The sequence below is a fragment of the Amia ocellicauda genome, chromosome 15 (genome assembly GCF_036373705.1).
Source record: "Amia ocellicauda isolate fAmiCal2 chromosome 15, fAmiCal2.hap1, whole genome shotgun sequence".
In the NCBI taxonomy this organism is placed as follows: Eukaryota; Metazoa; Chordata; class Actinopteri; order Amiiformes; family Amiidae; genus Amia; species Amia ocellicauda.
The window spans coordinates 27,245,968-27,265,309 of NC_089864.1; the positions used below are offsets into that span (position 1 = coordinate 27,245,968).

A 19,342-nucleotide genomic window follows, 5' to 3' on the forward strand; every position below is an offset into this window, starting at 1 on the left:
AAAGTGTTGTGGTCAGATGAGACCAAAATTAAGCTCTTTGGCATCAACTCCACTCGCTGTGTTTGGAGGAGGAGGAATGACCCCAAGAACACCATCCCCACCGTCAAACATGGAGGTGGAAACATTATGCTTTGGGGGTGTTTTTCTGCTAAGGGGACAGGACAACTGCACCGCATCAAAGGGACGATGGACGGGGCCATGTACCGTCAAATCTTGGGTGAGAACCTCCTTCCCTCAGCCAGGGCATTGAAAATGGGTCGTGGATGGGTATTCCAGCATGACAATGACCCAAAACACACAGCCAAGGCAACAAAGGAGTGGCTCAAGAAGAAGCACATTAAGGTCCTGGAGTGGCCTAGCCAGTCTCCAGACCTTAATCCCATAGAAAATCTGTGGAGGGAGCTGAAGGTTCGAGTTGCCAAACGTCAGCCTCGAAACCTTAATGACTTGGAGAGGATCTGCAAAGAGGACTGGGACAAAATCCCTCCTGAGATGTGTGCAAACCTGGTGGCCAACTACAAGAAACGTCTGACCTCTGTGATTGCCAACAAGGGTTTTGCCACCAAGTATTAAGTCGAAGGGGTCAAATACTTATTTCCCTCATTAACATGCAAATCAATTTATAACTTTTTTGAAATGCATTTTTCTGGATTTTGTTGTTGTTTGTCACTGTTAAAATTCACCTACCATTAAAATTATAGACTGATCATTTCTTTGTCAGTGGGCAAACGTACAAAATCAGCAGGGGATCAAATACTTTTTTCACCCACTGTCCTCTCATTTGGGACTGTACAAAAGGCACCTTTCTTGGTTGAAATGGAGAAAGGATTTAATATTCTAATATGCGAACAAACATACAATGCACAAAAGTCAACTGCCTCAAATTGTTTCATATATATCTCAATGTATGTGTCAAATATTGCTTGATGCCTTTTTTCTGCAAACCGGTTTCAAAAAAGCCAACCAAAAGAAACAAAATAGGAAGAAAATTGAATAAACTCAATTAACAAGACATTCCTCATTCAATCGCATGAAAAAGTGGACATGACGTTAGTACATTTAACAAAGAGGTTTATGAACAAAAAGACAGGGAAGTCTTGAACATTTAAATATAATATATATGTATATATATATTTTTTCTTTACAGTGTTACACAGACACAACAAATACATGTTCCAAGACCCACTATGTACACATATATACAAACATAATGTACAACACTTAAAATACCTATTTTACATTTGACTGCTACTACAGTGCTATTGTCTGGTAGAAGGCCTTGAATTTTGTATAACATTGATCTGACTGCATTTCACCAGAACAGCACTCTCGAAAAATCTTCGGCACAGCACTCATTATGCTGTGGTATATTGCAACAAATAAGACTTAGAATAATCCAATTGTAGGACCACCGGATTGTTTTTGTTAAAAAACAAATTAGCAATGCATGCTTATTAAAAAAAAGAATACTTTGGTTAACACATAATGGAGGGAGTGGGGTGAATCTTCTGAAATGGAGAGCATTTGAGACTTGGAAGTTGATGTAGATGTCCCACACAATTGAGATACACAGTACAGCTAAATTCAGTTTGCACAGATCAGTTTGTCTATTTTTATAGGCAACAACATGCTTGAGATTTATCTGGATGAGAGGTCAACAGTGCCCTCTCTTGATCAAAAACATGCATTGCGGTTCATTTTGTAGTTCAACAATGTTTGTGTCTGTCTCATATGAAAACAAGGGACCAACTGAACTAGTGTATAAGGACATGAACCAGTGAGGTGTCTGTGTCTAGGCTGTGCACAAGCGAGACAGTTTGACACACTTGTAAAGCACAGATAAAGGTTACAAAGTAAAGGCAGAGTTAACGTTTATTTAGCATACATTCAATTAGCCTGAAGTATACACCTGACATTCGCTAGCAATACAGAGTTCTGATGCAGGTAACCAAGCAAAACTGGTAAAACTGTCCCTCTTGCATACTTGTGGTGTACGGAGTGAGGGATCCTAGGAATACGGTGAAAGGGAGAGATCTATGCTTAAGGGGGTGTTTGTGGAGTAGACCGTGTGACATGACACTTTTCCTGTAAGGCAAATTATGGGAAGGAGGGCGGTGGTACTGAGAGGTGAACAAAGTGATATCCTGATTTCTCTGAAGTGAAGTGCCACTCTGATACATTGTGGTCACAGTGCTGCCACACTTATATTAGGGAATCAAGCAGGTCACTAGTAAATAATATGGATTAAAGGGGGAAAAAGCACACAGGACATTGCTGGGTAACTGATTTTTTCTTTCGATCTGAATATATATGTGTGTGTGCGTATTTTTATGTTTGTGTACACTAGACCTGCTAAATATTATAAAGAACCTTTTTCAGTAATCATGAAAGCTTATGAAAAACAAAACTAAACAAAAAAAAACATGCCCTTTAATATCTATAGGCTGCAAAAACAGAAAACCAACAACCAGCAATTTACAATGAGTAATGGCCTCTATGATCACAGTGTTGTCCTTTCAGGTTTACTATAACAATATATTAAAAAACATTTTATAAACTTGCCCTGCTTTCCTTCATCTATCTTGGTTATTCAGTTGTATAGTTAACAAACAGTATTTACATTGTGAACCAGTCAAAGCCTAAATACCAAAACCACACACACACACTCACAATAATACCTTCAATGAAATCTGACCAAGTTTTCCACCAACCTATTTTGTTCCTATAGCACATTATATCATTCACCTACATTACATTTTAAATACCTATTTTATGCAATACAGGTTCCCTGGCTTCTGTGATCCCCTCATACTATCAAATGACAACGAAGCACAAAACCAAAAGACAAATACTACTTCTTATTCATAACTGTGGCCTGCTACTAACTTTAATCACAGGAAACAAGGAAGACCCTTCCAACAGCGGTATAAAAGGTGTGGAAGTCAAACTTTGGGGTTAAACTCACGCAGCAGTTTGTTAAGACTCTCCGCAGAGTATTTTTCGAAGTCTTCTAATTTCAGCTTTCTGGCCTGTAGAAATTCCAGAAAGACTGTTAATGTCTCTTATAAAATCTTATGCAGAGATGAAAGCCTGGTTCATAGGATAATTAGTTCATTTCACCACTGTGCCATAAATGAAACAATATGTCTGCACCTCAGGCCTACAGATGCTATTCTCTCTGACAAATTGGGGTTTTACATCTTTATGTGTCTACATAAGTTTTGTCTCCTTCAGTGTAACAGTCTTGCAGAATGTTATGGCATTTTTTCAGTTTTAAGCAAAGTGCCATTTAACAGTGCAATAATACACTTTAATTTCACTTTCCAATGGTCTATAAAGTAAGATTTCTAACTGGACCATTATTCCACCTTATAGACAGTTGTCGTTTTTAACTTTAATTTGGCCATCGGCCACAACATAATCGAAAGCAAATTAAAACGTGAAATATGCTGTGGCTCAATTACTTACAAAAAATACTTTGAACTTTAAATACATTATTCAAAATACAAAACAGGTATGGTAAAATGTGTTTCAATTTATGTTGTGGTTAACGTGCAATCGGAAAATATAAACTGCCACAGTGCTGAAATTACAGGTCACCTAGCAAATCAGCAATTTGCAGTTAAATATGTCTCATGCATTATATAGCAAATTATAGGCAATTTCTCTGTGGGAGAACAAAACTTGTGTAAGTAAAAGTGCTATAGTTTGTTTACAATTTTATATAAAGTTTTAGTTTTCATAACCTTAGTTCAGCATTACACATGTGCTTAGCTAGACTGCCACATAACAAAGTCTGTATACATCACAAAAAAACAATGTAATAGTTCTGTTTTAAGTACAATCTGAAATTAACATGCATATTTACATAGTAGTTAGCAATAACAGTGCAGCACAATTAGGCCTCGCTAAAAAACATTGATTATTAAATACAGGTCTACCACAGAAGGGTGTATGGATGGTATATGATGCACAGTACATAGAATTAGAATTTGGCACAAAACATGGTGGGGAATTTTTTTTTCCGGGGCTTTCATTCTCTGCCTTATTCTTGTATTTAAATATCCAGCAATGGTCAAATACAATAGTTTATTCCAGTCAATTCCTGTCTTCTACCCATAACTGACCTTTCCTACACTACAAGAACATGGACAGTAGAAATGGACAGTGTGAAAAGTAGTTTGATTTTTCAGAAGAATGCATCATCACAACATTCAAAGACGATAAAAACGACTTTGATTTCATACCTATAAATGATTCCATTGAAAACTGGCAATAGTTTGCCAAGTCTATTATCCATTGTGCAATTTTGAAAAAGGTTTCTGGAATGACACTGGATCTGAATGGGTACAGAGATATTTTAAGGGTCTTAATCTGGAATGTTTACGTCTGTTGTTATTGTGTTTTTCTCTTTATTGCTTTGAAAAAACAGATGGTCCACAAGCGTCCATTGCATTGATGAAAACACACATTTGTCTTTACTTAACGTTAGATAGAATAGAAGAATTGGGATATCTTCTCATGAATTGTCAATATCCCCCTAGTAATCTAGTGTTGGTTTTTGAAATTATGTTTCATACAGTTAAGTCTAGTTATAATTTCAAAGTTCAGAGGTGTGTATCTGCACTCATTCCTTTCTAATGTCTTGAAATGTTTCAGAGTCTAAATGATAAAGAACCTTCTCTACATAAAAAAAAAAACCCTATGGTACGTCACTTTTCATTAAATAAAGGTATTTTCAAGAATTAACAGTATTAATTAAATCATTTCAGAGGTCATGTTACATGTTAAGTCTGACATTTAGTCACTTTACTCAAAAACACATATTAGTGAAGGCCATTAAAAATGCACAGTATTCACTGTGTAAGGACGTATGGATATCAGTGTATTATCACTGTCTTTTTGTAACTCTTGGTCTAAATCCCAAAGATAGGATAGAAGGACATGTCAAACACAATTACCAAGGTTTCTTACTTCGTAAAAACCTCTAAATTACTATTCCTTAGATGGTAAATTGTAAGTTTTGGCATGTTCATTTTATTTGTTTGGATGAATGCCTTCATTGAATTGATCAAATTAGAAGGGATTTGTATAATCAATCCATGTTCTGTATCTCTTAAAGCTTTAGTTTTAGACATTATTCTTAAAGTGTGAAGTATATTTATAGTATACTTTTGTGTGTACGCTGCCAACATCAGCTTCATTAGCGCATCATTAAATGGACCGCATTTAATTGTGTGTGTGTCTGTGTCTAACTATATAGTGAATCATTCTTATTTTATTCAGACAAGGTGCATAACTTGAAAACATGGAATAACTACACATACAGTTGATTCCGAAAAAATAAATAAAAGAGTTTTATTCAAAACATGTTTTTGGTTGCAACTGACCTTGTGTGAAATTCCCTGAGTTTGAGTTTGTTACTTGATAGTTCAAACTGGTAGATGTAGAAAACAAAAAATGTAGTTTTACTATTGTATCAATTCCTGTAATAAAGACTTGTATTTTGTACAGTTGATGATTAAATGTATAATTTAAAGAGCTGACAAAGTCATTCACAGCTGTAATTCTAACCCTTACTAGTTAACTTTTGTGTTGTCCCTATTCCATTTCAATTACCAAAACTGTTCACCTCTTAAAAAATTGTTATAAATCACTTAAAAAACTAAAATCAAAAACAGCCATTGCCTAGTAATTAAGAGAGTATGTTTGTTCAAACATCATCTTATGAAAAATGCCACATAGTAAACTCAATGTGTAACCTATTTGATATCCTTACGTGAAGGAAATACAGAATCAAGTTCTATATAACTGGTTGATTCTTTGCCAGGGCCCTGTTAGATGGAACGTTGACATTATCAAAGCTCGATCGATTTGGAAACTCTAACTTTCAAACAGCAGTTGCGAACTCCCCTAAAAGAACAAAACCTCCTGGAAAAAATCTTTGGTTTTCCGTTTCCTGTTTTGTATATATAAACTAGAGATTTCCGGCAATTACTGAACCATTGTCCACAGGATGCTTCTGTAAATGAATGCATTTCATAAAGGTCATCCCTCTGAGAAAAACAAAACAAACAAACGCTACTTTATTAGTTAAAGTGGGTAATGCTGGTCAACAACTGTGATGACAAGAAAGGGGCATGTGCTCCTTTCAGTTTGTATCCCTGAGGAAAGTCTTACAAAGGCTCACAATGTTCGTACTGCTTTAAAAACCTTGCAGGCGAAGGGAAATCACTTTGTCTTCCTCTCAGTATCAACAGCCCACAGCTCCTCCAGAATGTCAGTGCTATGAGTCATGGGTGTAGGGGTTCGATGGGCCAGGAGTGGTAGGAGGAGTAAAGAGGGTACATGGTGGCATATCTGTGACAGGCCTGGCAGTGGCCAGCGAAGATGGCCGAGTCCCGAGTACAGGTGACCGGCACAGTACAGCAGAGGGCCGGGGTTCTACAACCGAGAGACGGGTAGTGTCTGTTGTGGGCTGAGTGAGCGGCTGGAAGTCTGTGCTGAACGAACGTGGGTCTACAGTAAACGTCTGCGTGCCTAAGGTCCACTGTGGGTGGCCTACAATAAATGACGAGGAATTTACGGTCCAGGTGGGCGTACCTTCAAGGGAAGGCGGGCTGCCTAGGAGTGCTGGGGGGCTGTCTACTGTAGTTGCCGGTGTGTGGGCTGCTGGGAAGGGCGAGCTGGCTGCTGCCTTTCGACTTACTTTAGGAGTGCTGCTCTTGATCTTGGCCACCTTGCCCCGGCTGCGGTGCGACTGCTCGTGGTCGAACTCCAGGTCCTCCAGCCGCTGGGTGAGGGCCAGTTTCTGCTGAATGGCCATGCGCAGGAGTGAATTCAGGGTCTTCTTCTCGTCCTCTGCAGCCGCCAATTGCCGCTGCATTTCATCGAGCTGGGTAACATACTCGTCGCACCTGAGGGAGACATGGAGACGCACGTTGAGACTGAACCCCGAGACACATGGACACGCCACCAAGACCACTGTCCTGGGCACACCGCGGGAGACACCTACTATTACTTGTATACACCTCAAATTTTCACCACTGATAGATTCGTCCACAGTGCAGTTTAAGTCAACTTGTGGGGGACGATTATTATGCAATACTTTGAGATGCAACCCCAAACACTAGTGTAAACACAGACACATGGACTGCAATGATTATACAGTTTAATCCTGCGATACTTTGATACCTGTTATGCAGGAATGAAGTCATGTGAGCCAGAATTGATTGCTACTGTGTCCAAAATTGATACATTACTTAAACAGTCCTTTTAGGTTAAACCACAGTTTACGTGATTACACAAATTAACTTAAAGCCCAACTATTCTCTAAGCTAGCAGTGTAAACCCATCTTAATGTGTAGCGGTTAATATTTGCAGTGTTAAACTAAGTGGATGGGTTTTTTTCCAACTTGAGGTGAATACATTTATACAGACTGGAACCACTAGAGGTAGTAAACACTTCATAGAGATAGCAAGAGCAAACCATTGGCTATTTTAGTGGCGACATCCAGATCACATAGCACTGGCTGCCACACAGGCAACATGCACAATATTCACAAACGGACCGAGACTCTAGCCTATTGGTTAAAGCGGAGAGACACAGACACACTAGGGTTGCCACCAGGCCCCATAATCCTGGGAGACTTTAAGACAAGACAGGTTTTCAAATATGTACATAAACACATACAGCAAGCACTGAAACTTTGATATCATTGCCTAATTACTACTAGGCATCATTTCAATAAGTCTGATGCACTGGTTTTGTGTCTGCATTGCTTTTATTTATTTATTTATTTATTTATGTATTTATTTATTTATTGTAACTTGATTTAGTTGGTTTAAGTTTGTTGCTGTTTGTTCCCTGTCAGATTTCCCTGTCTGACTGCCAATGAGAAAAATCAAGTTAATCTGTTAATATCACTGAACATCTATTTAACAATCCTATAGCAAAGACATACATGTTAAAACCTGTCCTGCTCTTAATGTTGCCTGAGATAATGCATCTGGATGGCATTTTTAAGAAACACAGCCCAACTACTGTTCTTGTTTGACCCAGGATACAGTGACACGTACACTGTAAATGAATGGTGTTTGTCGCACCTGAAAGATACAGACAAGCAGGATGACTATTATACTCCACAATGCATTTTCCAGCAGGAGAAAGGGGAATTAACTCACTGAGTTTGCAAGTTTGCAAAAATTCCTTAACAAGTGAGATATGACTATGGTATCTCCTTGAGGTATCCTTTGCTTTCTGTCTCCTTCAATTCAGGTCTTCTATGACATTTATCAGACCTAATCCTTTGTAGGTTTCATCATAAAATTACTTTGATTGAAAACATATATATAATAAGGCAACTAGGCAAAACATTTAATCAGATATTTTTTTCAAGGAGTGGGGGAACCTTTTTTAGATTTCCTGATAAAACTTAATATCCTACATTTTCAGAACAATCCACTGTTTGTTCATATTACCAGAAATAAAACAATTATTTTGGAAACTACAGTATCTGCAAACCTATCCATTTCAAATACACATTATTAAATGTAAAACAGAATTGTATGTGTCACAGGTATTGCCTTGGATTTGTGTGATTGATTTGCCACTTCAGTTTTTTTTTGTTTTTTTTGCAAGGTGAATATTTATTCCAAGGGTGTGCAAGGATTCGGGGAAAATATAATCACTATATAATTTCATTATAATCAAAATAATTTCTTTCGGTGGGCACATTTTAATATTGCAAAGCCATGTATTATTTTAAAAGCAAAACATTACACATGCCACATTATGTTAAAGTACTTTAAATATAAACTTGATTCTTGTCAACATTAACATTTTATGAGCTCATAAATTACCATTATGAAGCACTTTCCTTTTAAAATTAATTGAATTGAGAGATTTGTATTTATACTGAAGTAAATGGTATCATTCCTAAATCTACCTTATCCTCGCATCACCTTGCATAGGCAAATTGGTGTTCTTGGTACACTCTTGTTATACTAGCACAAAGGAAGCTTTTCTACAGATGGAAAACAAAGTGACATTTATTGAAGAGGGAAAAGGGTTAAATCTGTGTTGTTCTTCAAATACAGTCATTAATGCCACAATCCAACACTTTTTATAGCTCTAATAAAGCATCACCTGCATTAAAAAAGGGGTCTAGCTAAGCTAATTAGTTCAAGTAACACATTAAGAAACTGATGCAGCATGAAACCTAAAAGCTCTCTGGCACTTGAGGACCAGATCTGAAGCAAAACTTAGGAAAAACCTTTTTGTTCTGTTAGGGTAATGTCTGTGTATCAAACCCTGAAATGGCCACCTACAAAAGTGTTGCCTTAAGCTGTCAGACATCTCACCTTGTCGCAAACATTGCTCTTAAGGAGGAGAAGGTGGCAGCATCCTCTTTGAGAGCCTTTAATTCATTACGCAACTTCATCATTGTTTCTGTCACCATTGACTTCTCGTTCTCATATTTGCTTTTCAGGTTTGCCAGGGCAACTTCGGCTGTCTGCAGGAGAAAGGGGTGGGAAGAGGATGAGTGCAAAGCAGAACTGTTAATTTTAACAGAAGGTTTGATATGCAGAACACAAATGTCAAGCATATTTATTAGAATTGGTCTTTTGAAATAATATACTCTTCAGTTCATATTGGGATGCACAGCTCCAAAAGTTTTGATTTGGAATACAGGAGCAATAAAGACAAAACTGTTTCATTCATGCTTTGTATTTGTGTTTGATATAGTACAAATTTAATTGTGGAATCCGATACTATAACAATATCAATGTGCAAATAGAGATAATAGAATAATAAATACCAGTATTACAAATTAAATTTGTATTAATGGGTATAGCTGACCCATTTAAATCTGGGTCTGTTTGAGGTGAACCTGGAAGTAAACGAAGTAAAAGAAAGCACATTTTTCTATGTGCTGTAATATTGGAAAATTGTAATAGGTTTGTTATACAATATCCATTCCAGATAATAATAATAATAATAATAATAATAATAATAATAATAATAATAATATTTTTTTTTGGTGAGAGGTAAACGTATGTCAGATATAGAACATACTGTTTGCTATATTTCTCTATACATATAGTGTTATTTGCATTGAGCAATATGTGCCATTTTGTTTATCTCTTGATTGACACACACAAACAGAAAAGGAAAGAAAAAATAAACATAAATGCAAAATACATACTCAAAATATGTCTCCCACACTATTAGGCTTAATACTGTATGTATGAACTAACTAATATCTGATACACACTTCAACTAGTGTGCCACTGATAGGATTCCTCTTGTTATTTCCAGTCAGTGAGTTTGGATCATACATTACAAATCTAATCTGAAACAGCAACATACAAACTGTTGAGTGTTTGACGATTATGGGCTGAGGCAGCTAATTAAAACTTCAAGCCTCGCTAATACACCACTAGTCCCAGCACTAAATAAGTACCTTCAACCAGATTGAAGGTGTAAAGCATTCACATCACACTCTTTATTTGAAACAATGTTGTGTGGGGACTCAATAGAAGTGAATTGAGTAGCACTCCAAAGTTCACACACCTCAGTTCAATCGGTTCAGACAAGTGGTATCTTTACACTGTTTTCTAGGCTGAATCAGAACTCTGAACATATATAACATAAATATGTAATGAGCAATATTAAACAACAGTAATCTCAAAACAGCATTAGTCCAAATGAAAGAAGTGATTGGCAGAGGTGTAAGCACATATTTAAAGGCAAAAAAAGTTTCCAGGATGATCTCTAGCAGACAGATGGCATTTTATCAGTTGAGATATCAGAGGAGGCAATAATATTAAAAAGACAAACACAAATGAATGATTAATGTTAAAAATAAATGGATCACAAATTTACAAACCAGATGAATGTTGACAAAGGATGTTCTGGGTATTGCTTCAACCCATAATAAATATAAATATAAAAGCCAGAAGGGTTTCTTCAATTAAAATAAGTTGGTATATGAAGCAAGATACAGTACTCTACTGTGCTGTAGTCACTGATTTGTGATCTTTCAAGGATTGTCTGTGTGTGTTATCGTTGGATCAATTTCTACCAGCACCTGAATACGCTGGGGTCAACTTGCTTCCTCTTGATTATATTTTGCACTCTAAGACAGGAGGTAAAGTTTTTTTTACATTTACATTTATGTTTTGGTAATATAAATTCTTCACCACTTTAACAAGTTTTGACATCTTCCCATGGGTAAATTTAGGATGTGTTAAGTTAATATTGTCTCATATTTATTTTCCTTTTTACTGGTACCTAGGAAGATGATTGATCTGTGTTTTAATGAGCACATTTGGCAGGATGTATTTTTTGTTTATTTGTTTGGTTGTTTGTTATACGTCTTGTTTAGATTATGTATTTTAAGATAAGTCTAGGATATTACATTATTGACAGGGAAACTTTTTTCTTCAATGGTAAATACTAAATTAACTAGGTAATAATGATCATAATGATACCAAGCATTTATACGGGGCCTTTCAGTTTAAACATCCTAAAGCACTTAGTTAGGTAGGTGGAGACTCAATATTACACCCAGTCATTTGCTACTGGCAGATCATGACACAGCAGATAAACTTAAAATATGTACTTAAAATTAGTCAATTAAACTAAGTGGGGAATGTAGGCAGGACACAATAAGACATGTTACTTTGAAATTAATCAAGACATGGTAGTACCCTACACTTACTAACTGAATGATGGAACCAGAGTCTCACTTCAGGTCCAACAAGAAGTGTTCAGGTCAACCAACACTACTTCCATCACCAGACTGCCTGCTTTTCCTTAAGGGCCTAACAATATTTAGCTTTTGAGATCTGACAAAAATTGGCTTTAAGGTGGTTACTAGTACTTATTGATTGTTCAGGGTGACTAAGGATTGTCAGAAAGCTGTGGATAATGGTGGGATTGCAGTAAATCAAGTATATTTACTGCCCCAGTGCACTATGAAATCATTCAAGGCTCTTGGCACATACTTTACTTTATAGCTTCTTTTTAGATGTGAGACTTTTTATGAGGGAGGTTTATTTTACACAGAGAGAATCATGTACAAAAAGCAGCAATACAAAATTACTGTAAGGACAATAAGCAGCTTCTGTGGCATTTTATATGTATACATATAAACACACACACACACACACACATGATATTGAGATGTCAGGATGCTAGATTTCATGATAAGAGAGGACCTGGTCACTACTTTTGCCTTTCCTCTCGTACACTAAACCGTTTTTTTGTGAAAACCTTACCTGTTTGTTGGCTTTCAAGACCAGTCGCAGTGTGGCTATCTGCTCCCGTTTGGTGCTGAGCAGGGACTTCAGCTTCAGGATCTCCTCCATCAGTGCCTCCTTATCCTTGTCAATCATGGGGGCGAGCTCCCTGGCAGCCGCCCTCTGCCGTGAGAGCTGCAGGGATCGGTCCACTGCTTTCTGCAGGTGCTTGATCTGGTCCCTAATAATGGCATTGAGGTTGTAAATGTTCATGGGCTCCTTGCGGAGGTCACTGGGCTCGGTAACGGGAGAAGATGGCGGGGCGGTTATGACGGGTGACACCGTAGGGGTCCGCGTGGGGCTCTGACTTTGCTCCTTACTAGCCTCAGCAGGGTCTTTGGGAGCTGGCTCTATGGGACTTCTGGCTTCTGTGGAGGCCACCATGGCTCGGCGGGCAAGCCTGGGAGAAAGCAACCCTCTGGGGTCATCTGGCCCCTTCAGGCTCCCACTCCGTGTCACCCGACTCTGACGATAGTAGTCTAGCATAACCCTATTGGGTGTCTCGTTGTTGCAGAGGCAGACATGGTGGTAGAGCTGGGCAAGCTCCTCACTGAAGGTCACCAACTCATCCTGTGCAGCATTGAGGGTGTTGTGATTCTCGTTGGCCATCCCAGTCATTGTCTGCAGCTCAGCCTCTAAGTTTGTGATCCGCTCCCTGCTCTCTTTATAGACTTTCTCAAGCCGGGTCACTTGCTCGTCCAGAACCTGTACTTTGCTCTCACACTTGGACTTCTCATCTGTGTAGCTCTCTAAACACTGGTTATACTTCTCCTTCAGGGCCTTGAGCTCTGCCTTGAGGTCGATCACCTCTGTGACAGCTACTTTGTACTTGCACTCCAGGATCTCCAGCCCGTTGATGTCCACCTCATAATCATGGCCATCCTGGGCCGAGTCGTGAGCGGCCTTCTCCGTCTCAAGGTCCATGCTGAGCTCTTTGTTGTTCTGGAGGCGCTTCATGGCATTGACGTGCTCTGTGAGGTGGTGCACTCTTTCATGCTGCTCAGTTAATGCCCCCTTTGTGTGCTCCAGCTGCGTCTGGGACTCCTGCAGGTTGGAAAGGAGGATGGCTTTCTCCCGTTCCACCTGAAATTGGAAAGAAAACCAAAAAAGAAATCAGGAACTCATCCATTTAAAACGTATCACTGCTTAGGGGTGCATGGAAGCCTGAAGGACAGCATATTTAAGATGTGCTATGAATAGTTTAGATAGCGGTTAGATTTGTTTTGTGAAGTTTAAATTTGTAACTTATGCTGGCAAGTTTGAACTAAGCCATGTTTACACGCTGACACAAACAGATTTCTGATTTGTGCTTACTTCTCACTGATACTGAACACATACAAGCTGTATTTAAAGGTTCCTTTCATCAGGATTTTCTTTCTGAGGTTCTCTTTTTTTTGGGAGAAACATAGGCAAAATTAACTGAATTTAAATATTAAATGACCCTCAGCTGAATTTGAACCAGACAGCTGAAGTACCCTGGGCATTGTACCTTGAAAGAATCAACGGTCATAAACCAAACACATTTTTTGTGGAAATGAAATATGATCATACTTTCTATGTTATAACCTATTCACATACAGCCTGGGGTAAGTGCTATATAATCTCCTCTCAAAATGTTGTTTTCATCTCTTTTTGGGCAATGATGTTTATTGACCAAACCCGTGATGTGGAAACTGGTAATGCTGACTCATTTTGGCTGACATGCTCCAAATAAACAACCACGCACTGCAGAGTTTTCTGTAATTTAACTAAAACATCGTTCATTGTTTTTGATTAGTCACTGCATTAAAGGAGGCAGTCATCCAGTAAGTCACACCTGAGACTGTGAAATGGTATTGATTGGTAACTGGAAGAGGACCAAGTAAGCAAAAGCAGAAAAATCTTACTTATAAGTGGCTCAGTGGATGGGCATCATGACTGGCACATTGCATTATTTTAGTAATAAAAAACATTCAGAGATGAGAGGATTCAACACTAGTGGACTTCCGATGTCATTAAAGGATTTGCTTACCCAGCATAAATATCATAGTTTCACATCATATTCATTTTTCTGAGTGGAAGGGAATGTAAAAGCCCTGCTTGCTACAACAGTGAATCAAATTGAACAGGCAGAATGTGCGAGGAACTCTATTTCTTCGTATTTCACTTTAATGTGTTGGATGAAGGAGCTGTAAACAAATCAGCCATACAAATGGATACACCTATGTGTCTGCTCACACTGTATGCAATGTAAATACAATTTCCAAAAACTAATCCTGACACTGCATATGTTTCAGATGAGTTTTTGTGGGGGTAAAATATACGAATATAAAAAATAAAGTAATATGATGTGAAATAAGGAGAACTATGTTTTGTAATTAGCTTTCAAAGGTCCCAAAAGTACTCATGTATACTTCCTGTTTATATGTGTCATGTTCAATCACATCCTTTGTTTTGATATTCCAGAAGAGGCCTTTTAAAAGGCAGTGATATTAAGACTTGGCCTGCTGCAGTAAATCATTTAAATTGTCATGACAGCTTGCTGAAGGGGGTTGGTAGCCTGAACCACAGTGCAGCAGAGGCAGGCAGGCAGACAGACAGGCCAGGAGGCAGGACTGGTGAGATGCAACAACACTTACACCCTTAATAATTTAACATCCACACAATCACTAGAGAGCTGTAATGAAAGTTGAGAAAAAAAAAACCTAAAATGTTATTGGCGAGATGCCTTCAATAGGAATAGATTAATATATTCTTAGTAAGGATACATCAGAACTTTTAAAGAGTGCCAAAAGTTTATATTAGTAAATTGATTATATTAAAAAAATCTGATTTTCTTTCCAGCTCACTACAATTAAGCCAAATTCCTATAGTAAATATGGTGTGCAAAAACAACACAAATACATTATATCAGATTGATTCATTTGAAGGAATTCATTTTTGAAATGTCATAGAATTTTGGAAGCTGATAAATTAAAAACACCTATTTATAATCCCTTTAATGGTCATCCATTTAGTAAGCAATTGTAAACCTGTTTTTAATTAAATCCTAGAACATTTAGCTTTTAATGTCATTGGATAACACTCTATATTTAAAAAAGCACAGATTCAAAAGGATGGGAGATTCTTTTTGGGATGGGATGGGAAGATTTCTTCTGATAAAGATTATGTGTTGTTTAATATATATTTAAAGGCAATTAAGGCAATATCTTATGCTGACATCTGGCTCCCTTGTTGCAGGAAGTTAATGGTGCTCTGCTTTATTATTTGACTGGCACACTTAAAGAACTCATGAAGTGCAACAGCTAAGATGACTAACTATGAGACATCAGCTGCAGTGTTTTATGTCCATATCCTGTCAGTATAATTTAAGGCTCAGCCTCCCTTTAAAACCAGATGACCTTTCTAATAAACTGCTGATTTAATTGTCACATACATTCTATTTATAACTTCTGCACCATGGCAAACTACCTACGATGACATCAGAATCAGTCTTGCCTTTCCCCAGCTAAAGGCAGAAGAGTGTGTTCCTATCAGGAGAGGACTTGCCTTCGTCCTGGGGCACTGATGGGAATTAGGCAAAGATTACCCTACAGCTCTGTGCAGTAGTCTTCAGATCAATAGCAGGTTGTGAATGCAGAGAATGCAGTATGTGTTTGGAATAGTATTTACATGACTAGACATATGTTGTTGTTCTAGGTGATTCTTTTTAAAACTCTCTATTGAATTATGCTAATATGTTTCTGCAAACCTGTATAAATGCACTGACTGAAGGCAAGGCATGAGAATTACTGAGGGAAGTTTATCAAGAACGGGCAGACTTAATTCCAATTGATCTCTGCCTAGCCCCATTGAGTCTATCCTCCAATTCTATTTCCAGTAATACCTTTTGTACACACTGATTTTACTGGCCTTTTGGGTTAAAGAAGACTTACTTGAAAGGCTCAGGGTTTTATTTTCTTTTGTATGACTTTCAGTTCCTGCAGTGTGGGGGCTCATGGTGAGAGAAGCCCCAGAAAGAAAGTGAAACCAAATTAAATATGTGTTAGGGCATTCCCCATAGGTGTCAACATTCTGGGCTTTCCTAAATCCTTTGATGAAGGGGCTGCTCAAAATCTTCCTCATTCCTCATTCTTTTTACATATATTCTGCTTACCTGGGAGCAATAACAGTCTTTTGCAGGCCTGTAGCAGGTGATGGATTCTTGCAGGATCTGGGCCTGAATTTTGGATAACTTCTCTTAAGAGTCTCTTTACTTCTGTGTCTCAAGGGGTGTTCAAATGACAGCCACTAATAGCTGCAGAAATTTGTTGAGTATATAGCATAAAACTGGTCTATACAAACCATTCCAGTTGCACCCACCTGTAGGAGCTGTTGCTTAAGCTTCTGCATCTCCGAGAGGTTGAGTTCACTGAAGAGGTCTGAGACAGGGTGCAAGGCCTCCCCCTTTCTGGCTGTGGAAGCACGGTAGTCGCCATTGAGCTTGGCCAGGGAGCCATGAACATGGCCGTTGCACTTGTCATCATTGTTGGGTGTGCCATTGGCTTCCTCGCTGAACTTGAGGCCATCCACAGAGATGCTGAGGTGGTTGTTGTACATGCTGTCACTCATGCTGATGTACTGGGAGAGCTCCTTGCGCAAGTTGTTCTTCTGCTCCCGCTCATTCTTCAGCGTGTCCAGGGCCTCCTCCAGCTGGCTAGCGGCAATCTCCTTTAAGCGGATGGCATCCTCCAGCTGGCTATTTAGCAGGACCGTCTCCTCCTCCAGGCACTTGATCTCATGCTTGAGGCCTTCATACTCCACCTGAGGAAAGAGACAGAGACAGCTGTATGATAAGCAAAGAATAATACAGCTGAAAGGTCCTGTCCAGACCATCTGAAGTACGATTGCATGGAAATAAAAATCTTTTGTTTTTATTATTATTGCTACTGACATTGTGAGAACCTTTATTACAGGAGGTCCTCTTACTTTTTTGAGAGTGTAAACATGTCAGTTTTACTGTAATATTTGTGCAAGAGGATTGTGTATTCATGTTCATTGCTTCAAATCACATGCAAACATGATATTTTCTGGTTAGAGTTTTTCATTTTTTTAAAGTTTGGGAAGTGAACAGACCTCATCTGTTTTTTGTGGGAACCCCCTGATTTTTAGTAGTGTAAACTGGGATTAAATTCAGGTGTCCTCCTTTGTAATATACCTTCACTTTTTGCAGGTTTTGAAGAAAACAATAATAAAATGTACAAATGGTGCACCATTAATATCCTTGGGGGTATTATGTGATGTCCTGAAATAATTATCTTGGCTTGCAGGGGATGACATAATCCTATAAATCAAAGGTAAGAACAATAGAAATTGGAAAGGAAACAGAACAAAAAATGTAGAAAAAAAATATTGATGTATGATTGTGCAATAACAATTGCAAGGAATGGCTTTCAAGACATAGGTTGCCTGAAACAACCTATGTTTTCTATGTATTGATTGATTGATTTATATATATATGTATTTATTTATTTATTGTATAACAATAAAATATAATGCAAACCTATGGCTGTCACAAATGCTGCCATTCACTTTAATTTGTGACTAAGACTAATAACAAGATTGTGAACCACCCTTAATGTCAGGGAATGTAGCAAAATTATGATTTGTTGGATAAAGGTAATTATACACAGGTAAATGAATAGTAGTGAAAGATTTAATATTTAAAACAGTCAAAAGATGGTTATTGGAATGTGGATCGAGTTGGTGATGGTGCATCAAAATCCAAGTAATTAAAAAAATATATATTATGATTATATTTATTTTACTATGCTTCTTTTCTCTGGATCTGGAAATAAGTGTATATAATGCCTGTAAGTTGTGCTCAGCAGCCATAAATCATAGCCCAGTTACTGTGTGACTATCTTACTTGCAGTTTTGTGTTTATGGTAAAAAATGAATTAAAGCAAATGTTCTGGGCACAGAAAAGGGCAGCAGAGATTTGTATGCTAAACACTGGACCTAATGTATCTTGACTTGTGGGATGGATTGTGTAACTATACAAAGAACAGTGCTATATAAGATATGAATATTAACCAAGGAAAATGTTACATTTAAAATTAATTTTCAGTGAAATAGTAGTAAAACAAAATGTCCAATTATTGATTTAGTATTTATTTTAAGACTGACATTTTATTTACCCTGTAAAGATAATATTTTACATAGTTTATAACAACAACTACAGTATAATGGGCATCTGTCTGACAGAATCTAATAGTTTTATGGGCTTTTATTTTGTGCTGACCTTTCTTTAACACCAGTGCGATGAAAACGAAGGTAAATGTAAGGACTGTGGGCTGACCTGATTCTGTTTGAGAGTGGAGACCAGTTTCTGCAGCATAATGTTCTCCTCTTCCAGCTCGGTGTAGTCCTGTAACAGTCGGGCCTCTCGGAACTTGTACTCCCGGATCTCCTCCTTCATGCGCGTCCTCTGAAGTTCCAGCATCTCGTGACCCTAAAACACAGAGCACGAAGCCAGTCAGATATTGCCAGGTCTTTGCCCAAAGTGGTCCCTCTAGTTGGCTAGGTACAACTGAAATGAATTATTTTGGGGGAAGGCTAGGAGGCATGCAAGCGACCCTTATATTGCTGTCTGGCGTGGTGTAACCCCCCAGATGATAATATGTTTGGTCTCTTCTTTGATATTTGTTTGATGTGATTTACCATTATCCTGCTGGAGCATGACAATAATTGTTAAAATAAACACTAAGAATTTGAAGTTGTACACACTCCTAGTCATTAATACATTGCTTGCGAGGGACTTATTTATTCTATGCAAAGGAATAACAATTATCAATTAACTTAGGGAAGATACGAATTTGCTTTCCCAGGTATCAGTACTTAAAATAATAATTAAATTACATCATCAATGAAGTAGGAGTCACAATTTATAATAGAGCGATATATAGTACATTATATCCTGTAGATAAGACAAAAGGTTACTAAAGTAATCACTGTACATAACGTTTTAACCATTGCAACAGACAACAATGATTCATCTCAGACTAATATTTGATTA

The 19,342-nt window shown here is 37.9% G+C and overlaps 1 protein-coding gene across 1 annotated transcript in view; it reads right to left on the reverse strand.

The window, feature by feature from the left end:
- The window catches only part of bicd1a (bicaudal D homolog 1a), a 102,711-nt gene that overhangs the window by 6,126 nt on the left and 77,243 nt on the right, over positions 1 to 19,342 (reverse strand). The window contains exons 3-7 of the mRNA XM_066724593.1: positions 18,626 to 18,778; positions 16,648 to 17,088; positions 12,286 to 13,389; positions 9,364 to 9,515; positions 6,710 to 6,917 (exon numbers count right to left, since the gene is read on the reverse strand). Of these exons, the coding sequence (XP_066580690.1) occupies positions 6,710 to 6,917; positions 9,364 to 9,515; positions 12,286 to 13,389; positions 16,648 to 17,088; positions 18,626 to 18,778 (2,058 nt within the window). The remainder of the gene's footprint in view (positions 1 to 6,709; positions 6,918 to 9,363; positions 9,516 to 12,285; positions 13,390 to 16,647; positions 17,089 to 18,625; positions 18,779 to 19,342) is intronic.